The following is a 19,249-nucleotide window of genomic DNA, read 5'->3' as shown; positions in this document are numbered from 1 at the left end:
GCCAATGTACATTTGCTAAGGATCCGTCCACAGATCTTTGTCCAGTCCCAAATGACAGGGTTTCCACCACTTCTTTAGAGAAATTTATCCATGTTTAGTCTCATTCCCTTTGTGGATTTTTCCTCTGAAAACCAGCCAAATTCCCATCACTTCTCACAATATTCCAGGCGCCTCCAGAAATCTTCTCCTCCCCCCACCGCTTTATAATGGCCTGGTCCAGCACACGAGTAATATCACGGAAGTCGATGGAACTAGTCGTGTGCGTGAGTGCTCTGCTGAATCCCTACAGATTAGGCAGACAGCCCAACTGACTGAGTCACTGAACGTCCCCGTTGCACCCACCAGACAGTGATGAAGTCATTGTAGGGCTCCGTTTGTAGCAGGGTGAAGTTGAGATGAATCCCGTACCCTGCCGGCACCGTGATGATCCAGGTGCAGTCCTGGGAATTGGGGTACTGGCTGGGGAAGCCGGGGGAGTAGACAGTGCCATTCTGAGTGGTGATGTTTCCTCCGCATGGGACTGCACGTAAATCAATAAGAAACAGAAACACAATTACAATAAACAAACCCCTACTGGATCCCCTCTCCCACCTTCTCCCCTGCCATGGCCTGCCTCCCTCCAGTTGCACAGCTCACTCCTGAGCCCAACAATGCTGATCTGCTCCTTAGCCTCAGGAGACGATTCAGGAGCGATCCAAGATGCCTTCTGTGAGTCAGAGGCTGATCCAGACGTCTAACCGTAGCTCCCAGTTCCCTCAGCCCAGAGACAGCCCAGTCACGACAAAGGCAAGATTGGAACTCCATTTGCCTTGTGCAGGATCAACACAGACCAAGCCAGCACTGAGGGGGCTGCAGTGACTGGTCTCAGCAAACACATGAGACGACACAGCTAGATCTGCTAGACAAGACAGTCGTTCTGATTATAGATGGAGCCAAACCAAAGCCCTGGACCCGATCCAACGTGCACTTTCGGAGTCTTTGCGTCCTGTCCCAAACTTTTCAGCTCCATCCTGTTACAATAAACCCTGCTTAGTGCTTTAGGGTTGGGCAGAAACAATCAGAGGTTTTTGGTACACTGTAGACAGCCAGGTGTGCTGAGAAACCGATGCAGTGCGGACCCCTGGGGGAACAACATGCCCCTGAACCTATCAGTGAGCAAATCTATCCAAACGAAAATACGTCACAGCCTGGGCCAGAACTGCAGGCCAGCTGGTGTGTTAGAGAGTGGATCTGAGGGCAGGGGTGGGGATGATTATTAGTTATTATTTGCATGACTGCAACACCCGGCAGGCCCTAACTGAGATCCGGGTCCCACTGTGCTGGATGCTTCGTGTATACACATATGAACTTGTAAGCTAAACAGATATGACAAACTAAGCATGGGAGGGGAAGCAGAGAAGTGATGTGACCTGCCTAGAGAAACAGCAGCTCAGTGACAGACAGGGAACAGACCCCAGGCTTCCTGAGTCCCACATCTAGGTTTTACCCAATGCACCACGCTGCCTCTCTAGTATCCAAGATTTCTGGTGCAGAACCTTTTCCCATCTGCTTGGGACAGGCTGGTCTATTTGCAGAGCGCGATTAGACCTTGTCTCTCTCACCTTGTGGGTCTGATTCTCCTCTTGCTTACACACAGCTTTGCACAATGAAGTAGCTCCATTGACTTTAAGGAAGGTAGTCCCAATTAACAGTGGTGTAAATCAGATCAGAGGCAGGCCCTGTGTATTTAGTGTCTAATCCTGCTTTGCCTGCTTACACAAGCAGTGCAACTGAGAGCGAGAGTGTACACACACACACACACACACACACACACACTCTCTATAGAGCAAGGATGAGATTTTCAAAACCACCTCGGAGATTGGGATGCTCAATTCCTCTCAATTTTAATAAGAGCTGCACATTCCAGTGATTCTCAAGGGAATCCCTTAAGTGGCTTTGGAAATCTCAGCCTACACATATTTATTTCAAAATCACAGCTTCTCTGACACTGTGACCTGCATGGGGAAGGTGAGAGTGTTGGACGAGGGCAACCGTTACTCACGGGCAGCTTCTATACAAAAAATAGATAGTGATCGTTGATTGCATTTGAGAGAGAGAGAGCGTATCTGGAAAGGGAACGTTTGCAATGATATTAATAGTGCGAACAACCCAGAGCCACCTCTTACTGGGCCTCACTGTGCGGATCCTGAAGCATCAAATTTAGAAGTACCACAGGACATGCCAATTGCCTTGTATGCCCTTCCTTGTGGTGTAGCTGGGTTCTCACTGGAAAGAGAGCGAGCAGGGACGAAAGAAAGGGCTGGATGGAAAATGTGGGTGGAACGGTTATTTAAATACCTGGAGGGCTCACTCCTGCCACCTTCGACGTGTGTGGAGTCAGTGAGCAGTGAGGACATGCTGCACTTGCTGCTAGAACTCAGCACTTTGCAGGATTGAGTGTTAATGGGTGGAACAAATTATATTCAGCCACATCTTCAGCAGATGTAAATCACGATTGCGCCACTGAAATTATTTACCCCCACTGAGGATCTGGCCCTCTAGAGCTAAAGACTCTTGATTCAAAAGAGAAAAACAAATGCAGCCCCCCAATACAAGGCAAGTTTGGGAGCAGCTGGTCCAAAGAGACTGGGACACCCCTCCCCCCCGCGACTTACAGAGGGAATCTTCAATAGTCAGACTTAGACTTTTTAAGGTTTCATATAAGAGACCACCCCTGCCATAATAAACTGCATAGAACTCAATCTCTCTGTCTTGGAACAACAAAAGCCAAGTTGGCCCTGCTGGGGTTTGAACAGAGGAACTACACATTTCAGACTTGATATCAAGAACGCTGAGCCATTCCCTCTGGCTCATACCCTGAAAACACTCTTGAAAATCAGACACAATCCTTCAAAAAGAGACTTGATAAAGTCATTACAGAACTGCACCTAAAACAGGAAAAGATTCAGCAGTATTTTAGAGATGCAGCAGTCACTGTGCTAGGGAGACGAAAGCGTACATTAACACAATTCTACCGTCAAGTTGAGGCCTGATATCTGCAAGGGTCTTCTCTCAGCAGGGGCTCAAGCGCAGTGGTGGTGATTAAATTTACTTCAGAGCAGCACTGGATGTTGCAAACACAAAGCGCGGAAGCGATCAAAGTCTCAATTCTTTACCTTATTTATTTAACTACTCCGACACATCATAAAGTTCTGACTTTCATAGGCATTTGAATTGGAAAAAGGCAAAACTTACTTAGGACAATAAAACACTGTTCTAATCATGCTCAGTGTCAGCATGAAATAGCAGGCTGGGGAAAGGAGGAAAAGTAAAAAAAAAAATGCTGGCCGTGTGCGGCCATAAACCTGTCCAAGAGCCGGCAGTCATTTCTCAAAGGATAATAAATCAACAAAATGATGATGGTTTCTTAGCATAAGAAGGGAGCACAGACTGTGAAGTTGCCATGTGACAGCACTCAGGAAAATGTGCTCTGTGTGAAGCTTGCAGAGAAGACAAATCAATGCATTTGCAATGTGGATCCTCTGTTCCTGGAGAGATCTGGGTTCTATTTTTTTCATCTCTGCCACTGAGTCGCTGGGTGACCACTGGCAAGTCACTTGAACGCACTGTGCTTCAGTTTCCCTCATCTGTACAATGGAATTAGTAACACAGACCCATGTGGCAGAGAAGGTTAGATAATTAATGTCTATAAAGCGGACCACTATCCTTGGAAGACAGGTGCTATGGACCTGTTTCACAGAGGTTCTAACAACTGGATCCAGCAAAAGAACAAGCAGAGAATATAATGCTGATAGCCAGAGATGGGCTTGAACCATAGCCCCAGATGCAAATACACACTAACTTTGGAAGAAGAAGCCAGGTCTGAGTGTGAATTTCACCGCTCACCCACACCTTTCAAAGAGGGCTGACCCCAACTCACTGATCCAAATACTACCAGGGTCAAGACCTGTATCCATCCTACACAGCTCAGCTTTGTCTCTAGCAGCAGCCTATGTTTGCCATATGATCCCATATGATCACAAAGCACTTTGGGACACAGACTGTACAAATGATAAACGTTTTCTCACTGATGCAACGTAGCTGGCTCTGGGGTGAGACAAAGCAGCTGTTTAACAGTGCATGGCAATGGTACACAAAGGCTTAGGAAAGGAAGAGCTACACACCTGAGGATCACATAAATATAATATAAAAGAACTGCAGGATTCAACACCCCCGCCCCCCTCCTTTTTTTTTTTTTAAACACTTCTATTGCTTTCTGCAGTATCACTGAGCTGCTGTTCTGAGCTAGTTCCCTTCCCACTAACTAGCACTGGCACAAAGCCAGAATGCATAAAAGTTTGAATCAGCCTGAGTCAGCAATCTGGGCTTTGACCTAGAAAGAAGGTGGATTCAAAATAGCAGAGCAATGTCAATTCCTTCTTCCTTCCAGCCGATCAGTGAACATCCCCAAGGCAAGCAACTTATAAGAGGCCAGTAATGAGCAGACTCCTCTGGATACCCAGAAACCCCCAGGTTGTTCAAAGGTGACCCGATAAAGTCGTACCTTCACACCTGGGCAGTGGGTGGTCCCAGTTCCTATTGGTGCCGTGCTGACACGTCAGGACTGGGTGGCCAATCAGCTGGTATCCAGGAAGGCACTCAAAAGTTACGGACTGGCCAACGTTGTAACCGGCTCCTCTCACAACGCCATTAGCGAAAGGCTCAGGGTCAGGACACTCCTGGAGCTCATAAGCTGGGAATAAAATAAGGAGACAGCTTCCATATTTCATGCTTTCCTCTATGGACTGAAGTTATTTTTTCCCACTGCCAAGGTTTTGTAGTACTAGAGTCACCAACCTCACCATATCTTGGCTGTCACTCTAGAGGATGGAGGTATAATGGGGGGAGGAGGAAACAGGGCAGCGAGAGATGGCCAAAATATCTCCTGAATGGATAAAAATCCCTTGACAAATACATGTCCCGTGGCAGTAAATACTCCTTTCCTCCCTCTCTTAGAGCTAGATTTAGGACCAGAAAGGTTTGATGCTATGTAAAAGTGGTCTGTACGACAATTCCTACGTAAAAATCTTCCCTGGAATGATTAGGGATTTAGGGTGAAATTCTGGCCCCACTGAGTTCACAATGGGAATTTTGCCATTGACTGCAGTGGAGCCAGAATGCCACTGTTCAGTTCTTCACAATGCTTGGTGGTTTTCGTTTTGTTCTGTTTTTTAAGTGTATTGACTCTACAAACGGTTTAAAGAGCCAAACCTTCTTCTGAACTATAGTGGTTGGACAATCCTGCTGCTTGTGGCTGCCCTGTTTATGAAGCAGGGGGCCTGCTCTTGGTTTATCCTGTCTCTTTGAGGCCTACGTCCCCAGAGTCAATCCATAGCTTGCTTCTAATGGGGAAATCTGCCTAGTTTTTCAACAAAACGGAGATGATTTTGGTGATAAATGGATAGCAGTTGGCTAACATGCTCTGCCTGACATGATGAGTTATTCTTGGTCGGCACAGCAAGATCTAATTTTCATAGCAATTTCCATGAGATTACCCAGGGTACCTTGGAGTGTGCTTTTTTTCCTAAATCATACAGCAATGCATTAGTTATATGGTGCACACACCGGAAAGCCAAGGGAAAATTAATGTTTTCAATTAGGTCTGAGTAGCTGCTTTGAGAGCTATTTCGGGGGAGTCTGTCCTTTGCCAGCCTTTGGCTGCATCACACAGACAGGGTATATACTCTGCCATTTTCACTCCTAGTTTTCCCCTTTTGTGAGGGCAGGATCACTTGGCTCCCAGCTATGGCACAACAAAATCCACCCTCATTTCCTTCATTACAGCTTGACAAAGCCCTGGCTGGGACGATCTTGTTGGAGTTGGTCCTGTTTTGAGCAGGTGGCTGGACTAGATGACCTCCTGAGGTCCCTTCCGACCAATTCTATTACGAAAGGCACAGCTCCCCTACAGAACACCGGGTCCCTTAATGCTCAGATCCACCAAGGGCAGGGATGCGGAGAAGGCCATGTGTTTTTGGAAATGTAGTTCTCATGAAAGCTCTGGATTGACAGCTCTCAAGTATACGCTTACCATGCCCCTTCAACTATATATAGAAACGGGGCTGTTTCTAGGTATATAAACGGATTTCAGCATCTTTGGTCCGCTCAGTCCTTGGCTTCTTTTAGTGAGGCTGGCAGCGTATTGCAATGACCAACTGGCCCCTCAGCACAGAGGCCGACGAGTGAATGAGTCACGAGACACAACCACCTTCACGACGATCCCTCCAAACGCACATTCGTCAAGGGACCTTGTGAGGAGAAGCTCACCCTGCTGCTGCCCATGCTGCAGCCAGACGAATGGAGCAGCTCCACAACCAGAGCTGTCAATCCACCACCTTCCAAGAGCAGAAAATCCACTCTGAGAAGTTTTAACAAGAAACGCACCAAGCGCTCTGGCCCAGAGGGTTTCACAGACTCACAGACCTTCATCGCTCAGTGGCCTAGATGTTTATCAGCCACTAGGGATCTGGGGTGTCTGATTTTTCAGGTGCCTGACTTAAAACACCTTGAAGAGGCTTGATTCTGAGAGCGGTGAGCCCCATCCCTCTGAAAATTGGGACTCCCTGTAAGGTGATCTCAAGCTGGGGATGCAAAACCAGAGGCACCTCAAATTCCCTGGTCACTTCTGAAACTTTAGGCCAGGGTTTCCTTTTGAACTGGTATTCATTTATTTCTCTGCTGCCATTCTCATTCTCTGTTGAGATTCTCAAACGATGCCCATCACCATGGCATATGAATATTCAGTTAAACTACTGTATCTCTTCTCCTTTCTTTTTTAAATGCCCGATTCCCCTCTCAACAACCCATCTCAGCACAATATCACAGGCCTATGAAACAGAGATGAGCTTGCAGGATCCAAACTGGACTTTTGATCTAGAAAAACAAGCACCTGCAAAATTCGAAAGCAAAGTCTTGCCCACTGGGGACTGCTTCTTATGGCACATGGCCAAGAGAGCCAAGGTCGAAGTAAATCTGGCCAGAATTAATTCTGATGCATTTCACTGTCGCGAAGCACTACTGGAACATTTGTTATTTGCCTTAGGCTATAGCAGGATGAACGAAACCCAGCTACTAGGATTAAGTGTGGATCTGATGTAACACCTTTCCACACATTTGGATTAAGTCCTCTTGCTACTAATCCAACACAAGAGCAACTCTTGTGTTGCCTGCTCCCTTCCACTGCCAGCCCTGGGGATAGGATTGTCCCTCCCTGCTTGTTCGATGGCCTTGTTACCTTGGTATTCCAGCTTAAAGCCTGGCTTGTTTTGCGAATGGTCGCTGTGGAAGTACATGGTGGTTTCGTGCGACGTCGAGAGCAGGGAGCCCGGGATTTCGGTGCCGCTGAATCTGCCAATCACGTTACTGGTGTCGTAGGGGCCGTTCCGGATTTCAATGAAGTCGTGGTTCGGCTCGGTGGAGAAGTTCAGAAACTGGATGTGGGCACCTGAGGAGGAGGAGGAAGAAAGGAACGCAATGGTCAAGTCAGTCCACTGGTTCGGAAATAACACAGATACCAGTGCACCTGGCAGGACCTGGAACTAGCTCGTAAATTGTTCGATGCCCCCAAGAGTGGTGCAACTACTGAATTTACCAGGTGCACCCAAGGGGACTGACGGAACCGGTTTACATGCAGGTAGGACACATTTGCTGTGCCACTGAATCTCCCTGGTACAGCCAGACAGAAAGCACCTTAGCGTGCCTTGACATGCCCTTTAAACAACTCAGCTGGCTTCCAGTCATTCTAGAAGGGACCCGTCTCACACCAATGCCCCAGTGTTGCTGGGGGTCGTATGCTGCACTGTGTGGGGCTGGATTGTGACTGGATCCCGAGCAGGTGTGCAATGAGGAATGGAGAAGGTGAACACAAGGCAAATCTCTCCCCCTTCTACATGCTCTGGTGTGTGGCCCAGCCATGATCAGGGGGGCAAGCTGAGGTGCTGGGGGAGGACGGGCTGTTGCATTCCTGACTGCCCCACAGCATACAGAGGCATGTCTGATTAGGGGGAAAGCTTCAATTCGGAAGTGACCCAGAGAGTCAGCTGTACTTCCAGGTGCAGTGAGAGGTTCTAGATGAACCCCTGAGTGTCCACCACCATGTAGACCATGTGCAGCAGTAGGCACCCAGAAGCAACGGCATTGGCATGAAAAACTGGCAGTCTTACCGAACCCCACAGGCAGGGAGATCCTCCAGCTGCAGTCCATGTTACTGGGGTAGTTTCCTGGGAAGCCAGGGCTCAAGATCACTCCTTCCATCTCTTCTGCAGTCCCACCACACTGGGCTGTAAGATTGACAGAGGCCAGATGTTAAAGGAAAGGATCTGCACAAAGGTTACGTACAGTTCAAAAAGGAAGATGGCAGCACCCATCGTTTTATGGAAAAGCCATTTATTTTATGGAAAAGAAAAGAAAAATTCACCATGGAACTAACATGATATTTGCCAAGCACCACCCTGATCACTCCCCTAGTACGCTGCATCTTTTTCCTGCACCCTGTGTCTGATCTATTAAGGCTCTGATCCTATGACTTGATCTGAGCAGCTCTAACTGCAGTATTGGGACCTTAGTTTGTAAGGTGTTAGAAGCAGGGGCCATCTATTACTGTGTGTATGTATAGTGGCAAGCCCAATGGGATCTGAATGTGGTAACTATTTCATTTTCTTAAATAACGCACAAAACACAGCTAAGAAATCTATCCATCTACCTTTCTTAACTGATCCTGAGCGCCTCCGTTCTATCCAAGTCAAGGTGGAACAGCTGGTATTATATTTAGCAAGGGCTGGACAATTATAACTAGAGAACAATGCACATATGCAGCTGGCTCAAATGAAATCTTTACAAAGGGCCACTGCACAAACATCAAAACAAACAAGATGTTAACAAAAGACTCAGATGCCATCTTATCTGACTGACCTCTGAACTGCTTTTGCAATACATTCCAACAGAACACATGCACTCATACTCCTCAGCCACTCGGATGCTGAAGGGACAGTTTTCCTTCGTCCAGCATCTCACTATGCAAGACAACGCTTCTCTTGTAAGGTTTATTTTTCCTTGATGGCTGCTTAACATAACTGCTCTTAAATTATGTAAAAGGCAAACATCTGGATTAAATAAACTGAGAGAAGCCAGCAAAACTTGCCAGCGACTCAATACATTTTCTCCAGTGCTTTGGGGGTTCTTGTAGATGGTTTGGAAATGAGAAAGTTACAATGAATCCCATCTCTGGTTTCACATTTAGGTGAAAATTGTCATGCTTGGCACATATACGTATAAATTGCAGGCGCATAATTTTATACATATGGCACTGAAATAAGTTGCTTGATTTTCACTGAAGGAGCTGCAGATGCTCAATCACGCTGAAAACCAGGTCTACCCAGCCCGCAGCAGTGAGCCTCCCAGCCCGGACTGACAGACTCGGGTTCATGGGGCTCACAACACTGCACCAAAAACAGCGGTGTAGACAGAGCGGTTTGGACTGGAGCTTGGGCTCTGAAGCCTAAGGAGGGGGTGGGCTTCAGAGATTGAGCCACACCTTAAAAGGGCTGTCACAGCTGCGTTGAGTGCGGTAGCGCGAGCCTGAGTCTGCTGACTCCGGCTGAGAAGTTTGTTGCTGTCGACTGCCAATGGGTGTGTTGACATGCCCTTATTTAAGATGCCTAAATATGGATCCGGCTTTATGCTCCTGGGCTTGAAGAAACCAAACCCAGATGCACACCACGTGTTCCTTTATTCAGACAGCACTGGCTGGATCCTGCAAAGTGGCCCCCCCAGTGCCATCGGTGGGATTTGGAGGGGAAGAGAAGGAAGTAGGCAGACAGATAGGCAGGCACGTATGGGGATGGACAGGCAGACAGAACTTTCCAGCACTCTACTTGTCAGGAACAGGAAGGCTCCAAAGGGACAATCTGAATCAAACTCCGGTGTTATTTGCATTGTCATAAGCCTCAGTCATGGACCAGGGCCCATTGTGCTAGGCACTGTACAGACCAATGTTTACAACAGGGTCCTGGTCCATGACTGGGCTCCTAGGTGCCAGGAGAACACAAATACATAATAATCATAATGATAATATAATTGTTTTTTGTTCTTGCTTATCTATCCACTAAGTTCTGAGGTCCCCGTGGCTGCAGTATTGAGACCTTGTTCCCAACATCTGACTTCCCTGACTGTGTCGCTGAGCCAAAGGGGTTCTGGCTCCTTTCTAAGCGGCTCTCACGGGCAGGAATCCTATCCACTCACTTATTTCTGCTGTAACTACCTCTCTATTTATTTCTGGCCTGTAGATCATCAGATAAAAGAGCCAGTAGCTATTATAATTACTTTAAAGCTAAATGATGTGAGCTGGAGCAGCAGGGGCCTGAAATAACTGATAACTAACTAACGCTATTAAATGCATAAATGTCTCTCTCGCAAAGTCATAAAGTGCAGAATATGAATATTAAACATCTAGAGTTGTTAAAAGCAAAATATTGCCTTCAAATAACCCAAAGGGTCCTGCAAGCTGCCTTCACCCCTCTGTTTCTACAGTGTCTGCTCCTGCCCCTATGTAAATCGACAGCCCGACACTTGCTCTCCTCAGCAGCAGTAGGGTGGGTTTAAGTACCCACCACCTTTCACAGGGCTGGCAACTTATCACCTTTCATCAGGACATCACCGCAGGCGAGCAGCTGTCTTGACAGATGACAATGGTTTATTTGGCTAGATAGGACACGGTGCCCTGCCAACCTCGCCCTTTCTCTGGGTAACAAACTTAGCCTGAGATGAAAAGCTAGAGTGGCGGCCAGCACTAGCTGAGTTAGAGGAAGTGGAGTGAAGGGAGGCACGGTGAGGTCCTGGCTCTCTAACGTTCTTCCTTTTCTGCACAGTGAACACTATGTGAACATCTATTCCTTCCAATAGCTCTTTCCTCCCTGCTATTATTAATCTGTCACCATCTTTAAAGTGGCCTGGGAATCACACAGCTCATGTGAAAGATGCAATACAGGATAAAGAAACTCCACTGCATTTTTCAGTTCCAGGGAGACCAGGCGGAAGAAGCTGATCTGAAATCCACAGGCACTATTATTGTTTGTACTACTGTAGCGCCTGAGTCCCAGGCACGGAGCAGGACCCCCCTGTGCGATGCACCGTGCAAACACAGAACAAAAGGGCAGTGCTTACAATCTAAGTAACTCATTCCTATACCGGTAGGTCAAAGTATCTGAAAGATAGGGGCTGATGGTAGATCGGCAGAGTTAATACTTCCCAAGAGGTTGGATCACGGTGTGAAGGTCGGGTGGAGAAGAATTAACAGCATCATATCCTTGACAATCTGCTGGGGGGCTAGGACTGGCGAGTGTCCATGCAGGGTGCACCAGTCAGAGGGTATGGGGGGACGTTTGCTATAGGCTACATTGTTATGTGCATTATAATAGTACTGAGAGGCCACAGAATGCTCTATATATGCATACATGTAGGAACACAGACACTGGCCCCAAAGAGCTTACAATTGCAATAAGCAGGGCAAAGAGGGGGAGAAAGGAAGTACCACAGACAGCTTAAGTGACTTGTCCAGAGTCACACTGAGTCTGTGGCAGAGCTTGGAACTGACCACATCTCCTAGATCGCACTCCAGCGTGTTAACGACAAGACCAACCGTCCATTCTAAATGTAGGTGTCATGGACGGAGGGTGGCACTGGGTATTTCATAGATTATAAGGTTAGAAGGGGACATCATGATCATCTACCCTGGCCTCCTGTGAACACAGGCCACAGGACTTCCACCAGTTCACACCTGCTTGAACTAAGCATCTCTCTCAGAAAAAACATCCAATCTTAAAAATAGCCCGTGATGAAGAATCCATCACCATCCTTGCTCAATTATTCCAGTAGATAATTACCCTCACTGGTAAAAATGTGCACTGTATTTTCAGTCTGAATTGGTCCAGCTTCAGCTTCCAGCCACTGGATCTTGTTACACCTTTGTCTGCGAGACTGAAGAGCCCCTTATCTTTGTTCCCAGCGTAGGTACCTGTGAAGTGTGATCGAGTCACCCCCTAACCTTGTCTCTGTTCAGCTAAACAGATGGAGCTCCTGAAGCCTGTTTTCCAATCCTTCTCCTGGCTCTTCTCTGAATGCTCTCCAATTTTGTCACCGGCAAAGGAGCCGATGTGTGGAATTTGTGAGCATTGCTGCCTTCATCATTGTGAGCAGCAATGCAGAGGGCAAGCATTTCTGCGTAAGGCTTTTTTGGGACTTAAAATGGAGCAGGCAGCAAGGTTATCAGAAACCTAGATTTGCGCAGCTACTTGGTTTAAAAAACAAACAAACAAAAGAGAAAAGGCCCTTCTAGAATTAATAGCAGGTACGTTGCAAGCCAGTGAGAGGAAATACTTCTCAAAGCAGCACGTGGAAATGGGCGGGTAGAAATCACGACTGCTGCAGGTCAGACAGCTAAACGGCGTGGGGGCAGGCTTAAAAAAGGGGGCGGGTTTCTATCATGGCCTGGGCAGGGTTGCATGTTAAAGGGAAGGCAACAAAGTCACGAGTGCCAGGGAATAAACTGATCGTCCCAGGGCCGGGAAGCAATGTTGAACAACTGGTTGGGTGCCGTGCGTTTGGCGTTTTCCATCCTTCTGTAGCATCTGGGATCAACTGCTACCAGAAGACGGATATGGGCCTGATGGGACAATGGTCTGCAATGAGGGCAGGCGTTCGATGCATTGGCAGTTATGTGGTGGGGGCCCAGGGCTAGAAAAGCAAAGGACGCTGCAGATCAAGATTACACAGCAGGGTGGGGGGCGGGAAGGCAGAAGCAATCAAGATTGCAAGTCAGGATTGAGGTGTATTGGCAAAGCTGTTGGAGCAGGGAGCTCAGGGCTGGTACAGCAGGGCTGGGCTGCAGGTAAGGATTAAGATGCATTGGCAAAGCTGTGGGTAGGGGGGAAGGGGGGGAGAGCCCAGGGCTGCCAATCAGGACTGAGGTGCACTGGCAGAACTATGTGTAGTTCAGGGATGCTGAACTGCAGGGAAAGCTTCCACAGCCCAGCTAGCCTGGGCTTCAGCTGGTCACAGCGCTCTCACTCCTTCCCTTTTCAACAGCGCTTAAGACCCCCACATTTTAAAAGGACTTTATGGAGAAGTAGCTAAGCAGTAGCACGGATCTTACCGATGCAAAGAGGAGGTGGGTAGTTCCAGCGCCGGACGGTCCCCGGCATGCAGGAGATGTGTGAGTGTCCCTAAAAAAAGAACAAAGAAAGGAGGACGTTTAGGATATTTGGGTTTTTTGTTTTTTTTGTTCATTCGTTTCACAGCAATGTTGCAGTCCAGAAAAATAAAACTGCTGGTTTTGCAAGTGTCTAGTACCTGGAGTGCGTAGCCCGGCTCACACTGAAAGGAGACAACGTCATTGACCAAATACCTCTCCCCGATCTTCAAGCCATTCCCAGGCACTGCGGGTTCCGGACAGCTGGAGAGGCCGACGGCTGTGAAGAAGAAAGAGTGAAACTGAAAGTTCGAAGAGAGGGAGCATGAGCTACGACAAAGGCACAGAAGGAAGAGCCCTGGGTCTCAATGGGACAATTAGAGACAAGGACATCACGCTGAGAGAGCACATGACAAACAAGGGGGAGAGAGACCACAAGGACAAACAATGAGAAAGATCCAATGCAACTGAGTGTGTGCTGCCAGAACTGGGGTAAGCCACAGAGGGGAATCTGCAAATTAACTCACTGTGTCCCTTCAATGGTCGCTAATGACCTCCCCTATGGAAATCAGATGGGGAAATGCCATTTAGCCATCTCCATTGCCCCATGAAGTCCCCCCAAAGAACAGTGTATCCTCACATGCTTTGCCCACTCCAGCCTTGAATACCTCAAGTGATGGATGGGGGCTTCCATTCCTCCCACCAGGAGACCATCGTGAGGTCTAGCAGAACTCACTGCTGCCGTATTTCCCCTGATATTCAGCTTAAATCCACCCTTTTTCCTTTTTACCCCATTAGTCCTAGTTCTAATCCCTCCTCTACGCAAGCCCTTTACTTCAGGACTGTGAACACCTTTACCTGTCAACACCTCTTCCCAAGGGCCAGCAGCAAGAAAGTTGGACACCTAGAACGATATTTATGTTGCATCCTGTGCAACTTTCTTTTGCCACCAAATCTGATCTGAATGCTAATGCTGTGGGGCACCTGCCTTTCTAACATAGCCAGAACTGCCTTTCTCCATCTTCCAGGAAGAAGCTCCAGCATCTCATTTACACTCTTGGCCTCAGCAGCTCTCTCTGGTATTTTAATAGTTCCCAACTCAATATTCCTCGGTGCTTTGTTCAGTCCAATTTTATTTGTCTTGCATGAGCGGGCTCCCAACACTTCCCTTGGGGAGAGTATTCGTAGGGTATGAATAAGTAAGATGTAACCTTCTGGTTGACAGGCATGAATGCTGCTGATCAGACCTCAATGACTCAGGGCTAGTCAGCAATGTAATAATTGCTGTATTATACATAAGCAACAATACATCAGTCTTTAAAGTAACAGAGTATACAAGCAAAGCACTGAGGCAACTAACTGCCCCTGGAGAATGTTAAATTGTGTTTGTATTCACATTGCTGTACATCATTCTATATCGGACGTTGCCTGATTTGTAAGAAGACGAAGCCGATCCCAGTTGCCCCTTGCTTGACAAACTCCATTTTATCTGACTCACGCTTGTAGTACAAAGAGTATATTATTTTTGTCATATGTAATTTATCCTTTTTGGGGACAGATGTGGCACAATCCCATTTCCCACCCCCCTCTGCCTTCTCCCTCTCTCTCTGCAATTATATAGAATTCATTTATCATTCCATATAAGCACCAGTAATAGATGTGCATCTCTGATCGTGTCTAAACAGAATAGCCCATGAAGATTTCACTCAATCCCGTTTCCTTCCAGGCTGCAATTACAATGGGAAAGAGGCTCACTGCAAACAGGATTAGTGACCCCAAAGGTCATGTCCGGTGACGTGCTCCTCTCTTTATGTGTTCCTCCACCTCCCATTTACACGGCACCACATGGAAATAAAACTAAGACAGTGGTTTGCAGTCACCTCATGCCCACCGTAGTGCAGATGTCTGCCAGAACCTCCTTTACTCTCAACGCTAACAGCTGCCGCTAAAATATAACCTTCAGCATCGTTCCAAGGGCTGAAGTTCTGCTTCAACTCTACAATGTTGAGGCTGAACTGAAAGTGGAAAAAGAGAAATAATGTTGATGCAGGTTTGATGGCGACTCCCCTTCTGAGATCAGAGTCACTTCCTGGCTAGAAGACATGCATGGCCATATGGCTGTATCTCCTGACCTTCAGGAAGCTGAGAGAGCAGCTTTAAATAACTTCTCACACAGAACTGTGGGCACAGAGTCATCCTTGGTGCTAACGTCCACTCATTTCACCCTGGCTTTTGGGCATGTGGAGATAAGGGCTGTTTCTCCAGGGATCAGACCAGGGGAGAGGTGAAAAAACCCCTACATGTCAGCCTACCTCACACGGCTTCCTGCCAGTGTTCCTATGTGTACAAATTGGAAACTTCCTGTCGCGGTCTGGAAACCTGCCCCCAAAATGGGGCCCCTGGTGTATTTCAACCAGTGACTCAGCTGACAAACAGGATTGTCTATCCACTACACGGTTTCCCTGCTGCCGACCATCACCGTAATATCTGGGTGCTTTCCATGCAGTGTCGAAGGCAATAACAACATTGCCGTTGGACTTCATGGAGGCGCTGGTGTTCTCGCTGTTCTCCTTAGCACTAACATACTGCTTTACTAATGAACCCACGATGAACGAGGTGGCTATTATCCCCACTTCACAGAAGGGGAAACTGAGGCAGGGGGTGGTGAAATGACTCACCCATGGTCGCACAGCAGAAGAGCCAGGGTCAGAACCCAGGAGTTCCTGACTCCCTGTCCCATGCTCAAATCACTGCCTTGAATGACCAGCCTCCCTTGGGCTACCAAAGCTGTCAAACTCACCTCCCTAATCCTGACTCCAACCTCACCACCACCTGCCGAGAAGGCACCAGAGAGGGCAGGTTTGACTGTTCCTGACCCGCTGGGAACAGCAGCCCCAAAGACTGCAGGTTTTCTCTGCAAACAAGTCTCCTCAAGTAAAGAAATAAAAGCCCAGTGGGGAGAAAGTAATGGGATACGGGCACATCTGGCAACGTGCTGCCCAATGGCTAGGAAAAATCACGGCTGAACCTGGTGGTGACTGGCTGGATTAGCGCGTGCTGCAAGCAAGTTGGTATGCAAGGATGAGGGGTTGGAAACGCAACGAGGGGGCCTGGGATCCCCACAGAGGTCTGATGGTCTCCCTCAATAATCAGACAAATGCGAGGAAGCATTAAGGTGATCTGCCCCTGAGGAGGAGATGGCAAGACACCTTCCAACACATGCCAGAGACTGATGTATTCCACAGCAAGTCACTCATCTGGAGACCCATGCCAGGCTCTTCCCGGGGCCCGTAGGGGCGCATTCACCAGGGGGTGCTGCCAGGCTGCATGGAGAGAGAGACATCTGGCTACAGACGTGCTCACGGCCGGGAACAGTGGGCTGGATGGAGAGAAGAGGAAACAGATGGGAAGCGGATCTGCCAGGTGGGCTGGCGGCCCAGCAGATGCCTCGCACCGCTGCCACCTTCTCATTTTGCTCCGTAGCATCCTCTTCATTCTCCTTCCCAGCCTCATGCTCAGGTTTTATCGCTCTTCCTCTCCACTCTGTAGCAGAGACACCGGCACAGAAGGGATGTCACATCCCAGCCAGCTGGCTGAGTGTCAGCTCTCACTTTCACAGACCCAGGGACAGCAAATTTTGCAGACAGACAAACCGTGACCAGGAGCAACACTGTGCTTCAAGGGGAGAAGCCGGCAGGGGCCAAGGAGGAGAGGGCAAAACCATGCATGCCGTTGGGGACTAAGGGAAGCAGCAGGAAAGGAGGGTGGGGTGCAGGCGACGGCAGAAAAGGCAGGACCCTTCTGCGGTTACCATGGAAGCTTCTGTAGTGCAACATGTCTGTCTGGGACGGAATAACGGTGAGATGACATGTGCTGGGAGCTATGCCTAAAGCTTGGAGGCTGCCCCATTTACCCCTCCCTGGGCAACTGTAGCCTGGCCCTGTTTTTGGGTGGTTTTTCCAGAGACCAAAGGCAGCGTTGCTGCTCACAGGGACCTTCACAGCCCCACCCCAAAACTGCTAAGGCCAGGGCTCTCTTGAAGGAAGCAGGTGGCACTGAACTCTCCAGCTTGGCCGACTGAGTAGGAGCTGCCATCTGTTAGATGACGGGAGCCAGGCTGTGGACAGAGCAAAGCTCCAATGCCAAATACCCTCCAGGGGAGGGACAGAGAGTGTGTCTGTGTAGGGAACGGCAGCGGGATAACTACTATTGTTACTTGTATTACTGAAGTGCAGAGGAGCCACCGTCCTGGACCAGGCCCCCAGTGTGCTAGGTACTGTACAAACACAGAACAAAAAAAAAACCAGGTCCCTGCTCCAATGAGCATCCAATCTCAGCCATGGAATTCGCAATGGAATGCAATACTGAGGTAACTGACTTTTATAACTACCATCTAGGAGCACCGGAAAACTCACACTCAAGCTAAACTCAGAGCAATGCCACGAGAGAGAGGGGGGGGGGGGCATCTCATACTCTCACTTTAGAGTTGGGAACTCTAGGGAACGGGAAGGCACCTGAATGTGGTTAGGGGGAAACCCCTAAATTTCAGGTCCTTGAGGCCAGGGGATAGTTGGATAAATGCATCTGGTTTGGCTCATCTCTAGAACGCGCATTAATGAACTGATGGAAGCTCACCCCCCACCCCTGCCGCAACTCAGAGATAGCAGCATGCGGGGACTTATCACAATCAACATGAAGGACCTTTGCCTGAGCTGGTTTAGTGACCGCAGAGAGGGATGACTAGGAAACAACAGCCAAAGGACTGTGGCCCTAGCCAACCCATCCTCCTATGCTAAGCTTCGATGCAAAGCTATCCTTCTATAGCTCATCCCCCCCGAACCAAAACATGACATAGGAATGGAGCCTATGACTGTAAAAGCTCAACTCCCCCATCCCTGGACCCAAGTCAATCTCATGATTTTGGGGGGTCTGATTCATGGTTTTTGAACACCTGGGCTTGGCAATACTGCTTTCAGGTTCAGATCAAAGAGGATATTGCTTCTTCCTGAGAGAGCCTCGCCCCCAACAGCTGCTGTCCTGCACCCTTCTCGTTTCCACGATCATAAATCAGAGAAGAGACACGCCCAGCCCATCTCAACCAGTTCTCGCTGTGATTAACAGTTCACTGAAGCATCTGCTGCTCTGGCTGGGCTCTGAACAGCTGAGCCGTTCCTGACACAGTCACCAAGCTTTAGGGAGTGCTGCGTTGGCCAAGACACTGACGAGGAATACCCTACCGATCACCACCACATGGAGAGAGAAATGAATGGCCCAGCAAGCGACGCGTAACAAGCAGGTGGAAAAGGAGAAGCATTACACTATGATGAGCACCAGGCAACCTGGGGCACCTATTAACTGATCCTCGCAGTGAACTGTCACTCCCACTGGACAGATGGGGAGCTGAGACAAGGAGAAATTAAGTGATCAGTCCACATCACAAGTCACTGACAAGCTGCAGCTAGAACACAGGACTTCTGGGTCACTCCACTGGTCCCTCAGGACCCCACCCAGAGAGCCAGCCAGTGGCTTGGCTACCCATAGAAACAGTTCAGCCAGTAAGCGGCTTGGGGCAGGGATTGTCTTTTTATTATCTGTATGTACAGCAACTAGCGCACTGGGGCCCTGTCCCCTGATCTCAAGCCTCTAGGTCATTCCACAATACAAATAAAATCCATAATCGTTTATGCATATTATAGTAGGGCCTACAAGTTCCCACTGAAATCAAGGCCCCACGGTGTTGTGTGCTGTAAACACACAAAGTAAGAGGTGGTTCCTGTCCCGAAGAGCTTACCAACTAAACAGACAAAAGGGGGGAGGAGAAACAGAAAAGGGAGGAGACTTATCCAAGTTCACACAGTAGGCAAGGAATAGAACCTATGTCTCCTGAGTCCCACTCCAGAAGACCTTGCCGCTGGACAACACTACCTCTCCAAAGCCCTCCTGTTCTCCAGCAGTTTTGCTTTAACCATTAGTGCACACGTCTCTGAGGCATAAACAGAGAGAGCAACCGGGAAAGTCCAGCGCAAG

The 19,249-nt window shown here is 48.5% G+C and overlaps 1 protein-coding gene across 1 annotated transcript in view; it reads right to left on the bottom strand.

Moving 5' to 3' along the window:
* Nucleotides 1-19,249, bottom strand: part of CSMD2 (CUB and Sushi multiple domains 2) — a 495,048-nt gene that overhangs the window by 77,222 nt on the left and 398,577 nt on the right. The window contains exons 38-43 of the mRNA XM_067533952.1: nucleotides 13,384-13,502; nucleotides 13,187-13,256; nucleotides 8,202-8,318; nucleotides 7,274-7,483; nucleotides 4,544-4,732; nucleotides 343-520 (exon numbers count right to left, since the gene is read on the bottom strand). Coding sequence (XP_067390053.1) covers nucleotides 343-520; nucleotides 4,544-4,732; nucleotides 7,274-7,483; nucleotides 8,202-8,318; nucleotides 13,187-13,256; nucleotides 13,384-13,502 — 883 coding nt within the window. The remainder of the gene's footprint in view (nucleotides 1-342; nucleotides 521-4,543; nucleotides 4,733-7,273; nucleotides 7,484-8,201; nucleotides 8,319-13,186; nucleotides 13,257-13,383; nucleotides 13,503-19,249) is intronic.

This window comes from Emydura macquarii, unplaced genomic scaffold, assembly GCF_026122565.2.
Source record: "Emydura macquarii macquarii isolate MOO-44397 ecotype Brisbane River unplaced genomic scaffold, CSIRO-AGI_Emac_v2 contig_3348, whole genome shotgun sequence".
In the NCBI taxonomy this organism is placed as follows: domain Eukaryota; kingdom Metazoa; phylum Chordata; order Testudines; family Chelidae; genus Emydura; species Emydura macquarii.
Note: the sequence above shows the minus strand (reverse complement) of the source record. Positions and strands in the feature narration are given on the sequence as shown.